We start from the raw sequence: 18,531 nt of genomic DNA on the forward strand, positions 1-18,531 counted from the left end.
TGCTAGTAGGGATGACAGCACTGACAAAATAGCTATTAAGAAATGTAATGTACTTTAGCTTGTAAGTGAGTGTAACTTCTCTGCCTGTTGATCTTGGCCTTCATTATCTTTATACTGTTGTTGTTTTGTTCTGTTCTGTTTAAATTTCATCAAGTCTTACACGTCTTGGATAGTTATTTTGACAGACGGTGAGACTGCAAATCTAAACTAGTTTTTGTTGAACTGTTTTAGATTTTGTAATTCACTGGCTTACAGTAAGTGCTGTATCAGATTTAACCTTTTTGAATAACAGCAGTGTCTCTACTGTGGAGGGTTATCTCCACAAAGGGTTATGCCCTTGGGACCAATAAGTAAATAGAGGCTCTTTCAGGAAGTTCTTAACAGTTGTCCATGCTCTTATATCTTCGGTGTAATGGATGATTGATATTTGGAGTTGCATGACTGCCTCATCAACCAGAAAGATAAACTGGTAGGAGTGCTGTATTTCACATAGGGTCATATGTCTTACAGGAGTTGCAGGGTAGGAACCAAACCAAATAAGTCTCCTTGCTATCAGTGTTGGGATTATGAAGCGTGGCAGGAAACCATGGAAATGAAAGACCAAACACTAACTATGCAATTAATCTTGCTTTAAAAACAGTTGTACCATACTGAATGGTGAAGTATTATGTTTGAGCTTTTATAGCTTATTTTTAAAAGGAAACTGTAGAAAATCATATATGTTTGAGTAATGTGCAGCTTTGTTGCTAAAGGTGTTTGTGGGACCAGTTTTGACTTGTTGAGCCTTTATAGTTATAGGAAGGTAGATGTAGCTGCTGAATTTAGAAAATAGAGTTAACGGAGATGATGAATCACTATCAGCAACCTTGAAGCTGAACCCTTAATCCATTCCAGTATTTGCTCCTTTTTTTTCCTTTAATATATATGTATATAAGTATGTCTGTTTGGCTTGTTTACTTGTTTGTTCTGAGTTTGTTCCTCAACATGAGGAAGAACTTCTTTACTGTAAGGGTCACAGAGCACTGGAACAGGCTCCCCAGGGAGGTTGTGCAATCTCCTTCCTTGGAGACTTTTAAGACCCGTTTGGATGCGTTCCTGTGTGATCTGCCCTAGATCAGATGGTCCTGCTCTGGCAGGGGGGTTGGACTCGATGGTCTCCAGAGGTCCCTTCCAACCCCTAACATTCTGTGATTCTGTGTGTTGTCTCCTCTGGATCATTCTGTACTTTAATGTTTGTTTATGAGTGGCAATGGCTGAAATATTCAAGTTTCAAATGAAAAGTGAATAAAAACTTTTTGTATAATTTTCACAGTGGGAATGTATATAGATTACATATATATCTCATCTACTTCCTCTCTTTATGCTTTCTTCAAATGTCCAAAACATAAGAGGGTCAAATAAAAGCAGAGATTTTGCTGAAGTGCTTTAGTAAATTTTCTAGCTAATCTTTTGACTATTGGTGAGATTTTAATTATAGTTTATAATCTACAAAGCATTGAAATAAATCTTGCCTTTTATTTGTATTGTTGTTTGCATCTGTCACTTTGCATGTTCAAAACAAGGACTGCATAAGCACAGATGCCAAATTATCATGTGAAGAGTGATTTTTTTTCTGTGTTGTGACTATGTACGTCTCACTGTACTTCCTCACCTTCTGTAGATATGATTTGCCATATTTCCACTTACCTTACACATATGTTCTTAAAGCATTCCTCCAGTGTGATTATCTGTACAATTAGAACAACCTGACTGGTTAAAAGACTCTGTGAGCAGATGCTGTGCACTTCTGTTCAATGTATTTCCTGCAGCCCCCACCTCTTCTGCAGCTGCTGTATCATTAATATAATGTTACAGGTACATGTCAGAATCACTGTGATTTGTTGGATCTTTTAGATCACACTCTAAGGTCACTGTGTTTGGGTTTTTCTAGTAAGCAAACTAAACTGGCTTACCAAAACAAGAAATGTCACTTTTGCTTCAATCCCAGCTGTGGGGATCAAGCTCTAAAACAACCATTGGCCCTAAAGCAGCTCAAAAATCTTTTTAAAGGGCTTTTAAAGTAATCCACAAGGGAGAGCAACCACGTTTTAGACATTTTGTTAAAGTAGTTATACATTAAAGATAGGTTCAGTATTTTAATAAATTACTTAATAGCCCCTTATTGATGTCCAGAGATATTTGGATGACAGAAAAGGTAAAGGTTACAAGTGTTTATTGGCAGCACACTGGCAAAATGAAGATAAATCAGCTAATGCTTGTTGCTTTATTTGGTGCTTACCTCTTAGGAAAGCATGGGGTTACCTGCTACATCTATGACTTTTTTTTTTGCTGTGTAAATCTCTTGATCAGCATACTAAAGTGAATCTTTGATACGAAATCACATCTCTTATTGTCAAAATGTATAGGTTGGTAGAATGCTTTCTTTACTTTTTCCTTATTTTTTTACTGAAAAATTCTCTGCCTTCCTCACTTTGAGTTCCAGTGTAAGGAATTAGCTGAATAGAATGAAGGAACATAGGGGAAGTACCTTGAAGCTCAGATAACCGAATAGGATGAAGTCATGTCACACTTGGTGTTTGAACTGAGTTCAGGAGCTTCCCTATGAAACAGATTTCTGAATTAGTTTGATGCACTTCAGAGAACTCCAGGTGCCCTTCAGGTGAAGTTTTGAAACTGTGAGAAAAGCTAGGGTGGGTTCCTGAGCAAAGATGAAATAACAGAGGTATGTTTTTATTAATTTTTCTCTCAAATTCACTGGTAATGAACTCTATTGCAGGCCTGTAATTTGCTAACACATTTTTTTTGTTCCAAGTTTGGTTATGGGACTAATAATTGCTTTTCTGTTTGTTCCCAGAAAATGAGGCCACATTTTTCCTGTTCTCAAACAAAATATATTGAAGTTTACATAATCCATCCAACAATTTAGCTACTCATTGCTTTACTTCTCCACAATTTAATGTGGTATATCAAACCAATTGTGAGACTGCCAGACAAAATATCCAACAAAAGTAGTTTTTTCTGCTTTGTCAGTTTTTTTTCCATCTTTATTGGAGTTCATGTGATGGAGTTTGCACTGAGAAACAATCATGTAGGATGATACCTGCCTCCCTTTCTTTCACAAGTTTCTCATAAAAAAAGAATCCACTGGCACATTCTCATATCTGACTGGAATGGAACTGTGCATGACAATTAAACTGATGTTGATGATTCCATTTGTTCTCATACAGTAGCTGTTCCTACCTTACTTGAAGTAATTGCTTTTATTTATGAAATTATTTTCTCTCAGACTATACACCTGCTTGTCGATATTCACAGGTTGTTCACTACCTGGCCCTTTAATGGTAATCTCTGGTAATTCTCTGTGTTCCAAGCCTTTGGAGTCTGTTATGATCTTTTAGAGAGGAAAGAGATGGAGGAGGATTACAGTTGTCTGTAAATAATGAGGCAGGTGGGTTCTTTATGCCAGCTGTGCAAAAAAAGAGTTCAGTGATGTAATCAAATGCCAAATATGAGCTAGTGTATGCCATGGTTATTGAACCTTGTGAGGCTAGACATGAATAAGCATGAATGTTGCTATGGCTGTGACTAATGCACCCATAGATTGATTCCATTTTATTCTGGATGGCTATTTTATCATTAGTTTCAATTGAAAGTGAGAGTAGTAAACCAATTTTTATAGTTACATGGTGACATTGAATGGTGAGTTTTATGAAAGACTAATATAAGTAGTGATAAAAGTTAATTTTTACTTTTTGTAAGAAAACAAGGAAAACGGAATTGCTGGTGAGAAAAATTTGTTGCATTAAAAGAACATATTATGAATTTAGCTGTTATTGAGTTTGCTCGTACAGTCTCCAAACAAAGATAGATTGTTTATTCATCTAGTGTAGAAACAAGGTACTCCCAGAAAAGGCAGTATACCAATTTTTCTACCTAGTTTTCAAGAAATTTTAGGGACCTACATTTCCCCTTCTTAAAAGGAAATATTAAATATTTTTCAGAAGGTGCAAATTTAAGGGAATTCACTGTATGAGTCCATAAAATCTGAACATTTCAGGCCCATTTCAGAACTAGTTTTTCAGAAAGAATCCAACTTTCTTTCCTAATTCCCCTAGCATAGTTTCCCTTTCAGGTTATCTCTCTCGAGTGTCTAGTGTCACAGCTGCATGCTGCCAGATTCTTAGCTGTGTGATCGTCCTGTATGTTTGGTTGTGCTTGATGACGGCTTGGGATCTAGTTGGACCTATGCCACATGGAGTATCCTGTAGGCAAACTTGTATTCAGAAAAGAGGTTAATATACATTTGAGTCCCATTTTCACATGCCTTGCATCTCTGCAATGTGAGTACATATATGTGCTTGGACATTATGGTAAAGTTGACTTCAGTGATAGATAGTATAGATGCAGTAGGTTGATAATGTGATCCCGTGTGAGATGCATTGTGTGAAGAAGATATGCAGCCTCAGGATGTGTTATGGACCCTGAAAGACAGGTCTCAACGAGGCACAGGACAAAAAGATATGCTAAAGAAAGAGGTAGTAATTCCACCAAGGCAGATGTTAGAATTGGAATAAATGGTCTTGGCAGAAATCAGAGGGCACTGACTCCGGGTCCCTGCTGAAGAGGGGCCGAATTGCTGCTGCCACTCACCATGAGGCTGCAAGTTCACATCTTTCAGGTGGGATGAATAGTAAGGTTGTGCCTTTGGTTGGCTGACTCCTGAGAGGGAGATGCTGAAGCGTCAGCTCACAAATGGAGGACCACCCTCTGCAGATGTGCTGAAAGGCTAACAATTGGATCTCTTGTTATACATTCAGCAACATAATTGGAAACAAGTAGTTACTAATGTTATGATATGAAATTATATATTATATTAGTTTTGAACAGTGATAAATGTGTCATGAAGTATTTTAACAAAGCTTCTTTTCTTCTTTTTTCCCAAAAGTTCTTTAAACTCTTAAGTCCTGTAATAATGGGTATGATAAAAACTTTCACATTTGATACTGCAAGGTAAGAAATACAAGAATCTGGGTCTGTTGACGCTATTCTTTTGCTTTGTGTGCTCAAAATAATCAGTGAACTTCTTTTCTTTTTTTATGTTAATTTGTTAGTGTAGTTGGTATTCTGTGACAACCTGAGTTTTCATGCTTGGGGTGGATTTGACTGTAATGACACTTTGATAAATCTCTTTTTTTCAGACAATGGAGTGCTTCTGTGAAGTGGCTGCTTACAGTAGCACCTTCAAACTCAGACAGTCTGCTCTTTTCATACATTTAGATATGTCTGTTAATTTCACTCACTGGCTCTTTTTTTCTTCTATTTCTGCTGTAAAGGCAACACATAAATCTTTGTTCGTTCTGTTCCATCTAAGCCCACTAAAATACTTTTCTGCTGCACTGCCTCGGGCTCTCATTTACACTACAGCAAGGCAAGTTTCTTTTCCGCTTGTAAACACTATAGATAAGCACAGAAAAACGAATTTTAAGGTTAAACAGGCTCTGGGTTTTCACAAGTGTCTTGAATGTTATTTACAGAAATCAAGAATCTTCCCCTGATGGCAGTGCCTCTCAAGGTATAAGCAGAGTTTTAGAGTGAAGCAATCTCTAAAATGAATTTTTGACTAGTCCTTTTCTTCTTCTTGTCCCTCCATTCTTTGCATAGTTTTTAATAGTCAGAGTTACTACAATCCAGGTTGTAATTCATCTGCCATACATCACAGAGCAAGGGCAAGTCTCCCTGTTGCATATCTATTTCCTGAACCTGTTCTTCTCCCACCTGGAGAGGTGGAAAAATTGAAAGATATTTAGGTGGTCATGGAGTATCTGTCTTGGTGCTTCTCAAGGATAAAGTGCCAAATTTCACAGACTTTCCGGGGAGATGGGTGTTATCAGTTGCGGAAATGAGTGAGGAGTCTGAAACTCAGACAGTTGGCTGCTGTGGTTAAGAATAAAATGAACAAAAATAATCCACTCCAACCATCAAAGCCTTCCACTTTTATTTTATTTTAAACCAGAATTGTCTGCCTGCACTGTGTGCAAACTAGTAGTAACCCCTTTGGCTCAAGCAAGAGTTTGAACCACTGTCTCCTTTCTTCCTCCTGCCCACTTGTCCTGTAACTGAGAGGCGAACAACCAACACCAAGACAAAGGTCTGGTCTCCAGCTCTTTATTGCTGAGGGGCTGATGAGCACATTGGAGCACATGGGGCAGCCATGCAGGAAATACCTCATCTACCATGAAGTAGAGACAGTGTTGCCCTTAAGGTCAGAATTGTGGTCTGGAGCTGTGACAAAGGCATCTAGTTTGCTCCTTTTTCTGCAGTGTAGGAACAACTGGCTGGATTATTTGAAAAGACAGTATTTCGTTGCATCTATAATGTTTATCTGCCTCGAGTTCTATTGTGTTGGAAATTGCCTCATTAAAAGGCTGTGAGTGTTCCTTCTATTTATTTAGTTAGTTTATTTCTCACCTTTCTTTTCTGGCCATAATTCTACTGAAGAGCTTTGCTTTCTATCACAAAGGAAGCTTTCTTGAGACTTCAATAAATAAAGTGGAATTGCTTTAGGGAAATTTCCTTCCTGGTTATGTTCATGTATGCTTTTTGTGTGTATGTACGTAGATATGTGAGGCAGATGGTAATAAATAGTTCTGCAAACTATGATGTTTACTTCCTGCATTTTCATGAATTTCTCAAAATCTGAAATTTCTTGAAGGGTCTTGAATTGCACATTGTAAAGTTTTGGGAAGAAAATATAGGAAGTGTATTTGGTTTGCTTCTTAAGAAATGTAGCATCTCTGTCTTAACAAACAGTTTAGCCCTGATGTATTAAGGTTGTCCATTAAAAACTTCTATCTAGGGCCTCCAGAGGTGATTCTACTGTGTGGAGACCTCCAAGTTACAGCAAATTCCCATCATGTGTCCTCTTTCTTAACGTGTGTCACGGGAGAAGAGGCAGGAATAAAAGGCTGTGTGCATCTTTCATCAGCCTGTAATTTCTCATTTTGGGGGGTACAGGCTGCTGTGTGCTATGCAAGTTGTAATACCAAAGACAATAGAAGTGGCCTCAGATTTAAAATGAATTAAAAATTGTTGGCTTGCAGACTTTGGTAAATGTATACATAGATATGGTTGTTTCTCTGTTTTTAGGAATACACTATAGATATAATTTTTGCCCAGACTTGGTATGACAGTCGTCTAAAATTTAACAGCTCAATGAAGGTGCTTATGCTTAATAGCAATATGGTTGGAAAAATTTGGATTCCAGACACTTTCTTCCGGAACTCAAGGAAATCTGATGCTCACTGGATTACAACTCCAAATCGTTTGCTTCGAATCTGGAGTGATGGAAGAGTATTATACACGCTAAGGTGGGTTTTTATTAACTGGGAAGGAACAAATAAAACTGTTACAGCCACGAACATGAAAATTATTAATATGAGTCAAAAACTTGGCATCACTTTTGTTTTAGACCACAGGAATTTGCAAGGTGTTTACTGAAGGAGAAAATAAAATGATTATTTTGTCATGAAAAGCATGAGATTAATAGTATTGAAGTATATTGCCTAGATAATTGAGTAAAGACAATTGAAGAGGACATAAAATTTTAATCTCATTTAAGTACAGACTAGATTAAAAATAAGATGGTATATAGCATGAGGCACCACCATTGTCTGTTGCTAACATATCTAGTCATAATTTGTTTTGCAGAATTTCTGTTCTAAATAGTTTGGTATCTACTTTTCCACCAAAATATATTCTGTATGTAAAATACTAAATGCATCAGATTTATATGCTAGTAATATTATATGTTTTATATATGCTAATAAAAATAATAAAATTGGTTAAAGCTAGGGCTCCAGACCTGCGTATAGTTCTTAACATGTTTACCCTCACAAGCTATTAAGATCAACAAATCTGTTTGTCCAAATTGAACATAAACAAAAAAGTTGGTGATAATTCTTCTTGGCAAATGAAGGATGCTTGGGCTGGTTATAAGCTTTTCATCTAGGCTGTCTATACTGATCCTTGAGTCGCTTTTCAAACAGTTTTTGAAAGGCTGTGGTCTACAGAAAGCATGCAGGGTCATCTCTCAGTTTCATTTTTTAAGTATGCCTAACCATCTTGCAATAAATTAGGAGCTGATCAAGAAGCAGTCCATGAAGTAGACGCCATAAATCTGATTCCACTCTTAAGAACATATTTGTTTTGTTTATTTTAAACAAAAAGTAGCACCTTTTAATTACTTTCTTTTCATTCATTTATGCTGTTTTCATATGCAGCCTAGTTGTGTTGTATGAACAACTTGTAAAAGTCTTCTGTATAAGAAGAAAGAAGAATTAGAATGTTTAAAAAGGATTTTCTTTGCTGATTTTTTCCTAGTATGCTTCATTTCACAGCATACAAATATCTCTGAAGAGCACCTTTTGAACAGTTTATTATGCCGATGTTTATAAAACTCTCTAGAGAGCCTCTCCTGTTGATGTGCTAATATATATATATTTTGTCTTATTGTAGCTAACAATTTTAGAGTCATATGTGGACTTTACCCTTCCATTGTCCATTCAGTTTCAACATACAATTTCCTTTGAATAGAGTCTAAGTAACACAGAGAGTCAAACAACCAAAAATACATATGAGCTCTCCCAGACCAATAGGTTAGAATTATTGTGCTAGAGTGTGAGCTATGGAGTGAAATGAGCTAGTAATAAAACAGCAGAACAGGTATTTACCCAGTGCTGCAACATGCAAACATCTGTATAGGTGAGGGTATGGTCTGAATTTGGCCTAAGGTGGAATAACATTGAGGGTTCATCTGTTAGTTACTCAAGAAACAATAATAGGATCTGACAGTGCTCCTGGTTCACGGACTCCCCTGTACCACCACTCATTCTCTGTTGGTAATTCAGGGAGCAGACGTGATTCTGTTAGTCAGGCTTACTGAGTCTTCTCTGATGCTACTCTTTGGTCTGTCCATTGCATGCATCAGTAACTCCAGATCTAATTGTATTGCTTTTAATAAAAATCATCTTTTCTTTTTTTAAGTGTTTGACTATCCAAAGGTTGAAAGTAGAAAACAAAGGCAATCAATGCATATGCTGTAGTTGGCAAATTTGAAAAGCATCTTCAGAACGATTTAAATGTTTTACTTGGAAATTGGAGTGTTACCAACAAAGGAGGATATATTTTAAATGCAAAGAAGGCAGTCTAGGCCCTTATTCTAGCTTCCAGATAGTCTCAAAAGCAGCAAGTGATTCAGATGATATCATTATGAGTCCTAAACTACTTCAAAAATGTCTATTAGTTCTGTGAATTACTTGAATGACTTTGACATTAAATGAGCAGAAATATGTAGTCTGTTCTTTCCTATCCGTGCTACTGTCTCCACCAGAGCTGTTTCTATGAGTATAGATTAAACCCAAGGGTGTCCCCACTTTCTCTCTTGTGTATATAACCACCAGATACAATGACGCCAAATGCAATTTGGCTTGACAAATTCATCCTTCAGAAAATTCCTTTATGTACTATCATAAATTCCCCTCTTTGCCCTGCCTTCAGTTGCTCTCTTTTATCCCCTATTTCTAGTAGAGAGCTGAGAGATGTCCCGAAATCAACTGTAAGTTTTGAAATGGCTTGAAATGCCAGTTGAACCAGTGGAGGTCCTCAGGTTGCATATGATGATATCTTTTGGTCATTGGCAGTGATGCTGGATGTTTTTTGCAGGTTCACAGTTCGCTATGCATAACATCCATTAATTGGCAAAATTGATTTCTGTGCATGTTCTTTACCATCTAGTCTGAAGTGTCAGGATGTTTGAATATAATTTTTTTTCCTTCCTTTTCTAATTAGGCTGACAATTAATGCTGAATGTTATCTTCAGCTTCATAACTTTCCTATGGATGAACACTCCTGTCCACTGGAGTTTTCAAGCTGTAGGTGGTAAAATACTATTTTCTTTTTCTTCTCTTTACATTCAGGCTTTAAATTTCCTCAAATTCTGGCAACAAGAGAGCAAGTGTTTACTTTTTAAAGCCTTGTAGTGAATGAAAGACCTGACCTGTTTATGTTTTGATTAGATTTATTGCATTATTTAATGCATTATTAAATACAGTAATGAATGAGTTGAATTACATGAATTTCATTTAGGTGGAACTTTTAAAATAATCTTATTTCTTAGGAGTCTGATACAATGCTCATTCCAGTTAATGGAAATGTATTGCCCTCAAAGACCTTTAGTTTTTATGCCTGCCAGACTTGCCAGCTTTGAATTAGTTCCATGTGATATACTTAAAAGTAAAAATAATATCTGTCTTCTTCAAGCTGTTCCTGTAAATACTTCATCAGTAAAAGAAGTCCTTCTCCTTTCAGTGGGACTTATTTATGTGAGCAAGAAACAAAACTTTCAGGCTTCTTTTCATTAATATAGTGTCTCTCTCTGTCTCTCTCTCTCTGTCTCTCTCTTTCTCTCTCAAAAGTTCCTAAGGGAATTTTGCTATTACTGGCAAAAGAAACCAAAACTACCTGAACACAGCTAAATAACTTATTCTTAAATGTGAAACCTAATAGGCAATGAAATCAAACTTCAGTGATTCTTTTTAAATTAATAGTTTCTTTTAATACTTCCTTCTTGAGTTCTTCCAGCTAAATGAGATTTGGTAGCTCCATTGATTAAATAGTTGTGTTACACAAGGGAGCCTTGCTTAATTTCAGTTCTGCCTTTCTGCAAAATATTATAGGGCAACATGTGAACCACACAAAAATTAAGAAGGTTGTGATTCCCTGAAGTTGGAGTACTGGACAGTCAGTCACCCACAAAAATCACTTCTGGGAATAATAGACAAAGAAAATTTCAATAAAAGTCAATAGGAATTTTATCAAATTGTGGACTAGTAAGTGCCTGTCCTTTTAAGCTTTGTGATCTTTTAATGGTAATGTGTATTCCATCTGCGTATTAATTCATAGCGATGGTTCTGAGCCAGTTTTTAATATCTGAGTTTCAGAATATTGTGTAGCTATTTCCTAAATGTTTTTATTTACACAGTACTTGATCGTACATTTAGCTAGGCTTAAAACTGAGGCTAGATACTTTGTTTAAATTTTAAATATATCAGGTGGACAACAGATTGGCTTTCTCTCTGAGCCACTTTATCTATAGCCCTGGCTTAGTTTTTAAGCAATGTCAGAGATCACAAAACATGCTTTGTTATATACTGTGGGTAAACACTTGATTTGTTCTCTTTTATTTTAGATGGATATCCCAGAAATGAAATTGAATACAAATGGAAGAAAACTTCTGTTGAAGTGGCAGATCCAAAATACTGGAGATTGTATCAGTTTGCGTTTGTAGGGTTACGAAATACAACTGAAATTTCTCATACCTTATCTGGTAAGGCAAAGTGTTAAGTTTTATTTTGTGTAATATTGATATAGAACAAGATTAACAGATGAAGATACAACTGAAAACCATTTTCAATGTTATGTGAGTGTATTTTTCTTTTTTGATTCATAGGTGATTATATTATTATGACAATCTTCTTTGATCTCAGCAGACGTATGGGATATTTTACTATTCAGACGTACATTCCTTGTATACTCACAGTTGTTCTTTCATGGGTGTCATTTTGGATCAATAAGGATGCAGTTCCTGCAAGGACTTCTCTGGGTAAGAATGGTTTTTTTCCAACCTTGAAGGGTCTGATATTCCTCAGTAATACAAATCTTCTTTAGGGAGTAAATCAACCACAGTTTTTTCCCCTTCGAATTGTCACCATTAGTGACCCTTTCTCTTGGACTGCAAGCTTAAGAGTAGGAGGATCCTGCTGTGGTTGCACATCAGGGTTTAAGAATGGAGTGTTGAGAATGGATATCTGGAAATCATGATCCAAGTTCTGCAGATATCTGTTGTTCACATAAATACTTTTTTCTCTTTATGATCTTTCTGTCATCTCCAGGACAGCAATATGGCAATCATTAGTCTAACAAGGAAGATTAAATTTCACTTAGCATAATGGAAGAAAGGATGTCATTACTACACAGGCGAAAACTATGAAGATTTTTTGTTGCTGTTGGGTTTGTTGCTCTTCAATAAAAGACCAGCTGAATCTTTTCTATTAAGGCCAGGATAGGGCAGAAAATTTGCAACCCAAGTTGCACTTCAAGCAGTTAAGCATATGTCACAAAACCTGACTCACTGTCCTGCATTTACTGCAGACAGTACTGAAGTGTATTGTAAATTCTGCTACAGAGATAATTCTACGTTAGTGTCACCTTGGAAGACCTGTTTAGCATGGTGGCAGTCTCCTTACATTTGACTCTTTAGGATTCATGTGCTGCCATGGAGAAGAGTCATAGTCCACACACAAAGCACGATAGAGAGGGCTGCATGGAGTGCACACAGGATGCACACTAGCAACTTTGAGTTTAGCGGTGACAGATGCTTTTAGTAAAACTGGTGATGGCAGTATAACCTATTTTGAAGGAAAGATCAAGAGCTCAGAGAGTGTCTTAGGAGGTGAGAGATGCGGGTTAAATTTCCTCCTCATCTTATGGGATTGTGAACACACCATTCCCACATTATAGGGGCGTTTCCTACCAGAAGGGTGAGTCCAGGCCTTAATTCCCTGCCCTTCCCACTGAAACTGAACCACTGTGCAGTCAAGCCTGCAAGATTAATGAATCAAGAAGGAAAGTAAGCAAAAACGAGCATGGCTTAGTAGTGTAATGAAAAGGTAAGGGAAGTAAATCAGTCTTGCATCTTAACTTTGTGAAAATCTTTAATAAATAAGTGAAGCTATCTCCTGATAGATTCAAATTTTGATTTAGAAATTTATTATAAGATTTCTGTGACTAGTCATTGGGAATCATTGTGGGTACTGTCTGGAAAAACACTAGCTACTACAGGAAAAACTGTTGTATTGGTATCCTGCTAGTTCTGTATCCAGTTTGTTCTTTTACAGAGTACTTTTTCTATGCCACAAACCTAGAAAATTTGCCTTTGATCTTATGGTTAAGCTAGAGCTTTTATGCTCTGACCTCAGCAGTACTAACGTTCATCTACTTGAGATGTACTACAGATGCCTGCAATATCATATTTACAGCTCTGTGCAGTTAACACTGAGCTCCTTTTGTGTGAACATGCAGAAGCCATCATTTGACAGATTACAGGATGACTTCACTCACATGCAGATGTTCTGGTGAAAAAGAAGGAGAATACCAGTCATACTGATACAATTTTGTAGGAAAAGACTGAGAAGTTAAGACAAGTAAGCCCAAACTAAGCAAAGTCTATCATGGCAAGCAGTCATGATATTGTGGAAAATGTACTCCCTGTGACAGCCCTTGTTACACCTCTTGCACAGAGGAGAGTACTGGAAAAGTCCATGTCTCCTTTTGTCCTTTCTGAACAGAATTCAGTAAGGGAAGTGGTGGGTGTGACTTCCCATCTGGAGGCTGTGCTGTTGTCTGATGTCCTGAAAAGGCCTGGGTCTTTCTCTTCTGTGTATGTTGAAAGATCATGATAGATTCTGGTTTCCCAAAGCAAAAGTTTTGAGATATTTAAAGGTATTTAGGTATTTAACTATGCAGAGAAATGCCCAATTGATTTTCAAAAAACATCTAGTGGGAGTGAAGCACTTCTGAAAAATTCTGTGCATATCTGTTTGCCCTTCTAAGCATGTAATTTCATTGGGAAATCTATTGCAAAATCACCACTTCTTTGCTGCTGCGTGAGCAGTTCATAGCAACCCTTGATTCCACGTTTTGATTTAAGAACCATAAACAGCCTTAAACTAGTGTAACATGTTTATTGCAATAGGCCTGTGCATGTACATAATAAATTATTTAGATGTTCAAGTATTGCTCCCCAAAGGAAAGGTCACATCTTAATCTTGGTCTACTGTGAAAAAGGTTTTGCATCTCCCTGGAGCATCAAATATAAGAGGAACACCTTCTAAATGTTAAACCAGTGAGAAGTGGTATAGCTATGAGATTCTGAACACGATGCTATTAAGGCCAGCCTGTTCTTTTAATTAACTTGTATGTAAGTGAATCAAGGGAAACATTTTCTATTACTTAAGACACAGTATTGAAAAAATACCTAGTAACTTAGAGAGTGAGACCAGAAAGGCCATGAAGGTCATCTGGTTTGATCTGCTACATGACAGAAGCAAACAATTGAAAACATCTTTTTCTCATATTTTCTGAAAGTTTGAAATTTTTGATAGATAATACACTTTTTTTTTTATGAATGTGGCCTTTTGTGCACTTTAATCATTCAAGAGACAAAGGATTTTGTTGTTGTTGATTAAAATCTGTGTTCTTCTTTGTATGCCTGTTGTATCTGTTTTGTGTACTCATTCTGTAACCGTTTTATAAAACGACATAGACTTTCTCAGTGTCATTGTTTTTTTGAGTGTGTTGAAACTTGGATGGGTATAAACTAGAGGTGAAATGTGCTGCCTTCTATATTAACTCATGTCGGCCACTCGATCCATAGGGATGGCATCTTGCAAGAGCACTGATGTGTGTGGGTGAACAGTCATGAATCCTAGTATGCTTCATTTCCTGTATGCCTCATGAATGAATTAAGGGCTAATTCAAGGATTTTTTTGTGACAGTATGATTGAATTACTTACAGACTTCCTTCTTCCTGTCTTCTTTTCATTCTGTCTCAAACAGGCATTACGACGGTGCTAACCATGACAACGTTGAGTACAATTGCCAGGAAGTCACTCCCAAAGGTTTCCTATGTGACAGCTATGGACCTTTTTGTTTCAGTTTGCTTCATTTTTGTGTTTGCTGCGTTGATGGAATATGGCACCTTGCATTACTTTACCAGCAACAGAAAAGGGGACAAAGGAAAAGAAAAGAAGGCAAAATCTAAGCCATCAGTAAGTTTAGCCAAACAAGAATAAAAAAAAAAAAAAACCAAAATCACAACAGAATGCTTTTTATTGTAGCATTGGTTTTGAGAGACTAGTTCTGAAGTAGAAGGGCTAATGTTCAAAGATAATTTAACACATTTATTTTAACATTTATTTACAGCTGGTTTCTGTAAATGCTACTGATGAACACACGTTTTAAGTAATTCCACTCATATGTCAATAAGAACACATTAGCCTAAGCTAGAGAGTGGTTTGATATAATATTTCATGCTTCTGTGCCATGCCCACGCCCTTGATGCTTCTAAAGCTGCCCAGAGAGTGTGTGCTCATGGAGACAGTTCTGTGCGGGCACAGTGCTTCGAAAACAGCACCTAGAAGAAACCATAGATAAGAATGTAGCAGTCGAATAAATTAAATGGAATGAAGATATGAGGATTTGTTTGTATCTGCATCACCCAGCTTTCTTGTTACTTTGCTAGCTTTTCAAAGGAAAAAAAATATTTATTATTGGTTAGTTTTTTTACTTCCTACCACTTCAGAAATTCTACTCTTTCTTTGTTTTTTTTTTGTTTTTTTTTTTTTTCCCCATTTACTTTCATATTTTCCATAATTCTTGTGGGTAAAATTCTGATTTTACAAGCTGATGTTTCTAAGGTGTCAATTCCTACATATCACAGGAACAAGTAATATTGAATTTTAAGAGTTTTTTTTCTTATTTAGTAAGAGTACTGGAACTTCCAAAGAATCGGAAGCCAGTACAAATATTTAAAGCTAATCTTTAAAACAGTAAAACATTGAGGTAAAGGCATTAAATAGCTTATTCATTCAAAACTAGTCTTAACATCTGAAGCTTTATTGTAGTCATCTTTTGGAGAGAATTAAGAGGAAGCATAAGGGTATCAAGCCCCCTTCCAGATCATTTTGTCAAGGGAAGCTGGGGCATAGGTGAATCACAGTATCAGTTGCCTTTTCTGTGTGTGAAGGCTGAATACCACCTCCATAAGATCAAACAAATTGAAATCAAATTACAGAAGCCCAGATATGGAAATGCAGTGGCCTTCCAGTATCTTAGGGGGGTCTATAAGAAAGCTGGGGAGGGACTTTTTAGGATATCGAGTAACGACAGGACTAGGGGGAATGGGGCAAAGCTGGAAGTGGGCAGATTCAGGCTGGATGTGAGGAAGAAGTTCTTCACTGTGAGCATGGTGAGACCCTGGAATGGGTTGCCCAGGGAGGTGGTTGAGGCCCCATCCCTGGGGGTCTTTAAGGCCAGGCTGGATGAGGCTCTGGGCAGCCTGATCTAGTCGGAGGTGTCCCTGCTCATGGCAGAGGGGTTGGAACTGGGTGATCCTTGTGGTCCCTTCCAACCCTGACAGATTCTGATCTGTTTTAGCAGAGGACTTCAGAGCCCTAATGGCTCAATGGTTGGACTTGATGATCTTGGAGTTCCCTTCCAACCTAAATGATTCTATGATTCTATGAAATCTTGTTACAAACCATATCCATTCTGCAACTAGTGTTGGAAAGCACTGGTGCACCCATTTTGACCAGCACTGCTGTGGGAGACAGTCATATGGGGGCACTGTGGGGCTGCTATTGCTTAATACCAGGGAAATGAGAGCCCTTGCCTTTCGTATGGTGGGCTGGTCCAAGTGGATCAGCTGTGTATTTAGGACAAGCCTAGTGAAGAAGGGTTACTACTGCCCTGTGCTGCCTTGGTTAGACATCACTGTTATCCTCAGGGAATCCAGCATAGCCAAGAGAAAATGGAAAATCTCCAACCTCCTTGCTATTACTGGTAGAAACAAATGTGAGCGCAATGCAAAGGATGAAAACCAGGCTTTGGCAAGGGCCACAGCTGAGCAATGAGAGTGAAAGATAACAGAGGCTGCAGAATTTGGGGGACTTCCAGTGTTAACATAGCAGATTCCGTTTTAGGTTGTTGCAATGAGGTATCGGCTTAGGGAACAGGGAGCTGTAATAGGTCTGTGCTCAGCATCCGCAACAAGGAGAAAAGGGAAGCAGGAGGAAATATTGCTTATTCAAACCAGAGAGATATTAGAGATTAGCTACTGGAAGATCAAAAGCCATTGAAGTGGATTGCAAGTATATGTTATTGAATGGAGTAACAAGACTTTCCAGAATCTGTTTACATATCAGCCATTTGTTCGATAGTCTTCCAGATACGTAGAGATTAATTTAAAATGTAGAATAATGGTGGGATAGAAACTATGGCACACTGAATAAATAACAGGAATTTTGACTAGGATTTGAATTAGCAATATAATACTAAAAAAAATGTTGTGTTTTATTGTGTTCTTAAAGCATGCTTTTTATTTCTAAGTACTTGAAAAGCAACTATATTTTCCCACAGAATTCATTAAACATGTTTCAGTATGTTATGGCTACTAGACCATACTAGATAAGAGAAAAAAATAGGGGGGGGGGGCAGATTCTATTTAATATACTTAGATGCAAGCATTCTAATTTGCTAAATAGGTTTTGGCATTTTATTATACAAAGCAATAAAATTTCTTGTTCCAAACAGAACAGTCAAAGAAGGTATCTGATTAATTAATGGGAAGTTGTATGATTACAAATCCTCTTTTTCTTGTTTTCTTTTCCCTATTTTTGTCAAAGACTTCTATTAATTCTTTTTCCCTTACAGTTGTGGATATGTAACTCAAAAAAAAAAAAATCCAATTCAATTAAAATAGTTTAATTCCTTCTGAAAAGTTCTCATTTACAGATGTTTTTTCCTTGGAACACTTGCCTTGCGTACATCCTCTATTTCTATTGCAAAATGCAATAAAAGCTTATTATTCCAGGAATTGATGCCAATAAGGTGCAATAAATGATCTTGTGAAAAAAAAAAAATTGTGATATTTTATAAATTATTACAGCAGTTTTATCTTACAAAATATCTGTGTGCATCATTCCAGAAAGGTAGTGTGAATTGGCTTATGTAGGTCCACATTAATAAGGATAATGAGTTTGGGCAGGAAAGATTAAATTTCATTAGTTGTGGATCTTGTGCTGGTCATCATTTCACCTGAAGTGAATTCATCACCTGTACCATGATCTCCACAGAAAATGTCTTTCTTTTGCACATGTAATAGTGTTAATGCATAATAATTTGGTTTTGGTTCTACCAGAGTGTATTATAAATGCTTCTCACTATACGTGGAATTTTATCTACGATATCAGTAGGTATGTATATGAACAATCAGCATGTATTAATCTATTTGTACGTTTTTGGCTTTTTTAAGTCTCTGCCAATTGATGTAAGGTAATTTTCTTGTGAGGTGTTATCTTTTTTACTATTTTGCCTCAAAATGTCTCTTTCTTAAACACGTTTTATGTACTCTTTGTAGGTAGTTAGGCCTATAAGATGGCACTGATTTTCTGTCTCTTTCACCTCTTCAAACCTGTAATTCAGTAGCCAGTTTCAGTCTGTGCTGGCAACATGAGCAGTGAAAAGCAGTACCATTAATTTTTCCTCCTCCTATGGTTTCTGAGTTGGGGATTCCTGTTTTACCTCATTAGCAGAAGTGAATCACACTATGAATCTTGCAGTGGCAGAACCAACAGTCAGAATATTCTTGTAAAGCTAGAGTAGGTGTGAATCAGAAATAAGCATCCTTCCCTAAAT

The 18,531-nt window shown here is 37.0% G+C and overlaps 1 protein-coding gene across 1 annotated transcript in view; it reads left to right on the forward strand.

Moving 5' to 3' along the window:
• LOC103777163 (gamma-aminobutyric acid receptor subunit gamma-1-like) overlaps nucleotides 1-18,531 on the forward strand; it is a 50,219-nt gene that overhangs the window by 29,699 nt on the left and 1,989 nt on the right. The window contains exons 4-8 of the mRNA XM_008944705.1: nucleotides 7,147-7,367; nucleotides 9,847-9,929; nucleotides 11,246-11,383; nucleotides 11,507-11,659; nucleotides 14,674-14,885. Coding sequence (XP_008942953.1) covers nucleotides 7,147-7,367; nucleotides 9,847-9,929; nucleotides 11,246-11,383; nucleotides 11,507-11,659; nucleotides 14,674-14,885 — 807 coding nt within the window. The remainder of the gene's footprint in view (nucleotides 1-7,146; nucleotides 7,368-9,846; nucleotides 9,930-11,245; nucleotides 11,384-11,506; nucleotides 11,660-14,673; nucleotides 14,886-18,531) is intronic.

Source organism: Merops nubicus, unplaced genomic scaffold (assembly GCF_000691845.1).
Source record: "Merops nubicus isolate BGI_N331 unplaced genomic scaffold, ASM69184v1 scaffold4207, whole genome shotgun sequence".
Lineage (NCBI taxonomy): Eukaryota > Metazoa > Chordata > Aves > Coraciiformes > Meropidae > Merops > Merops nubicus.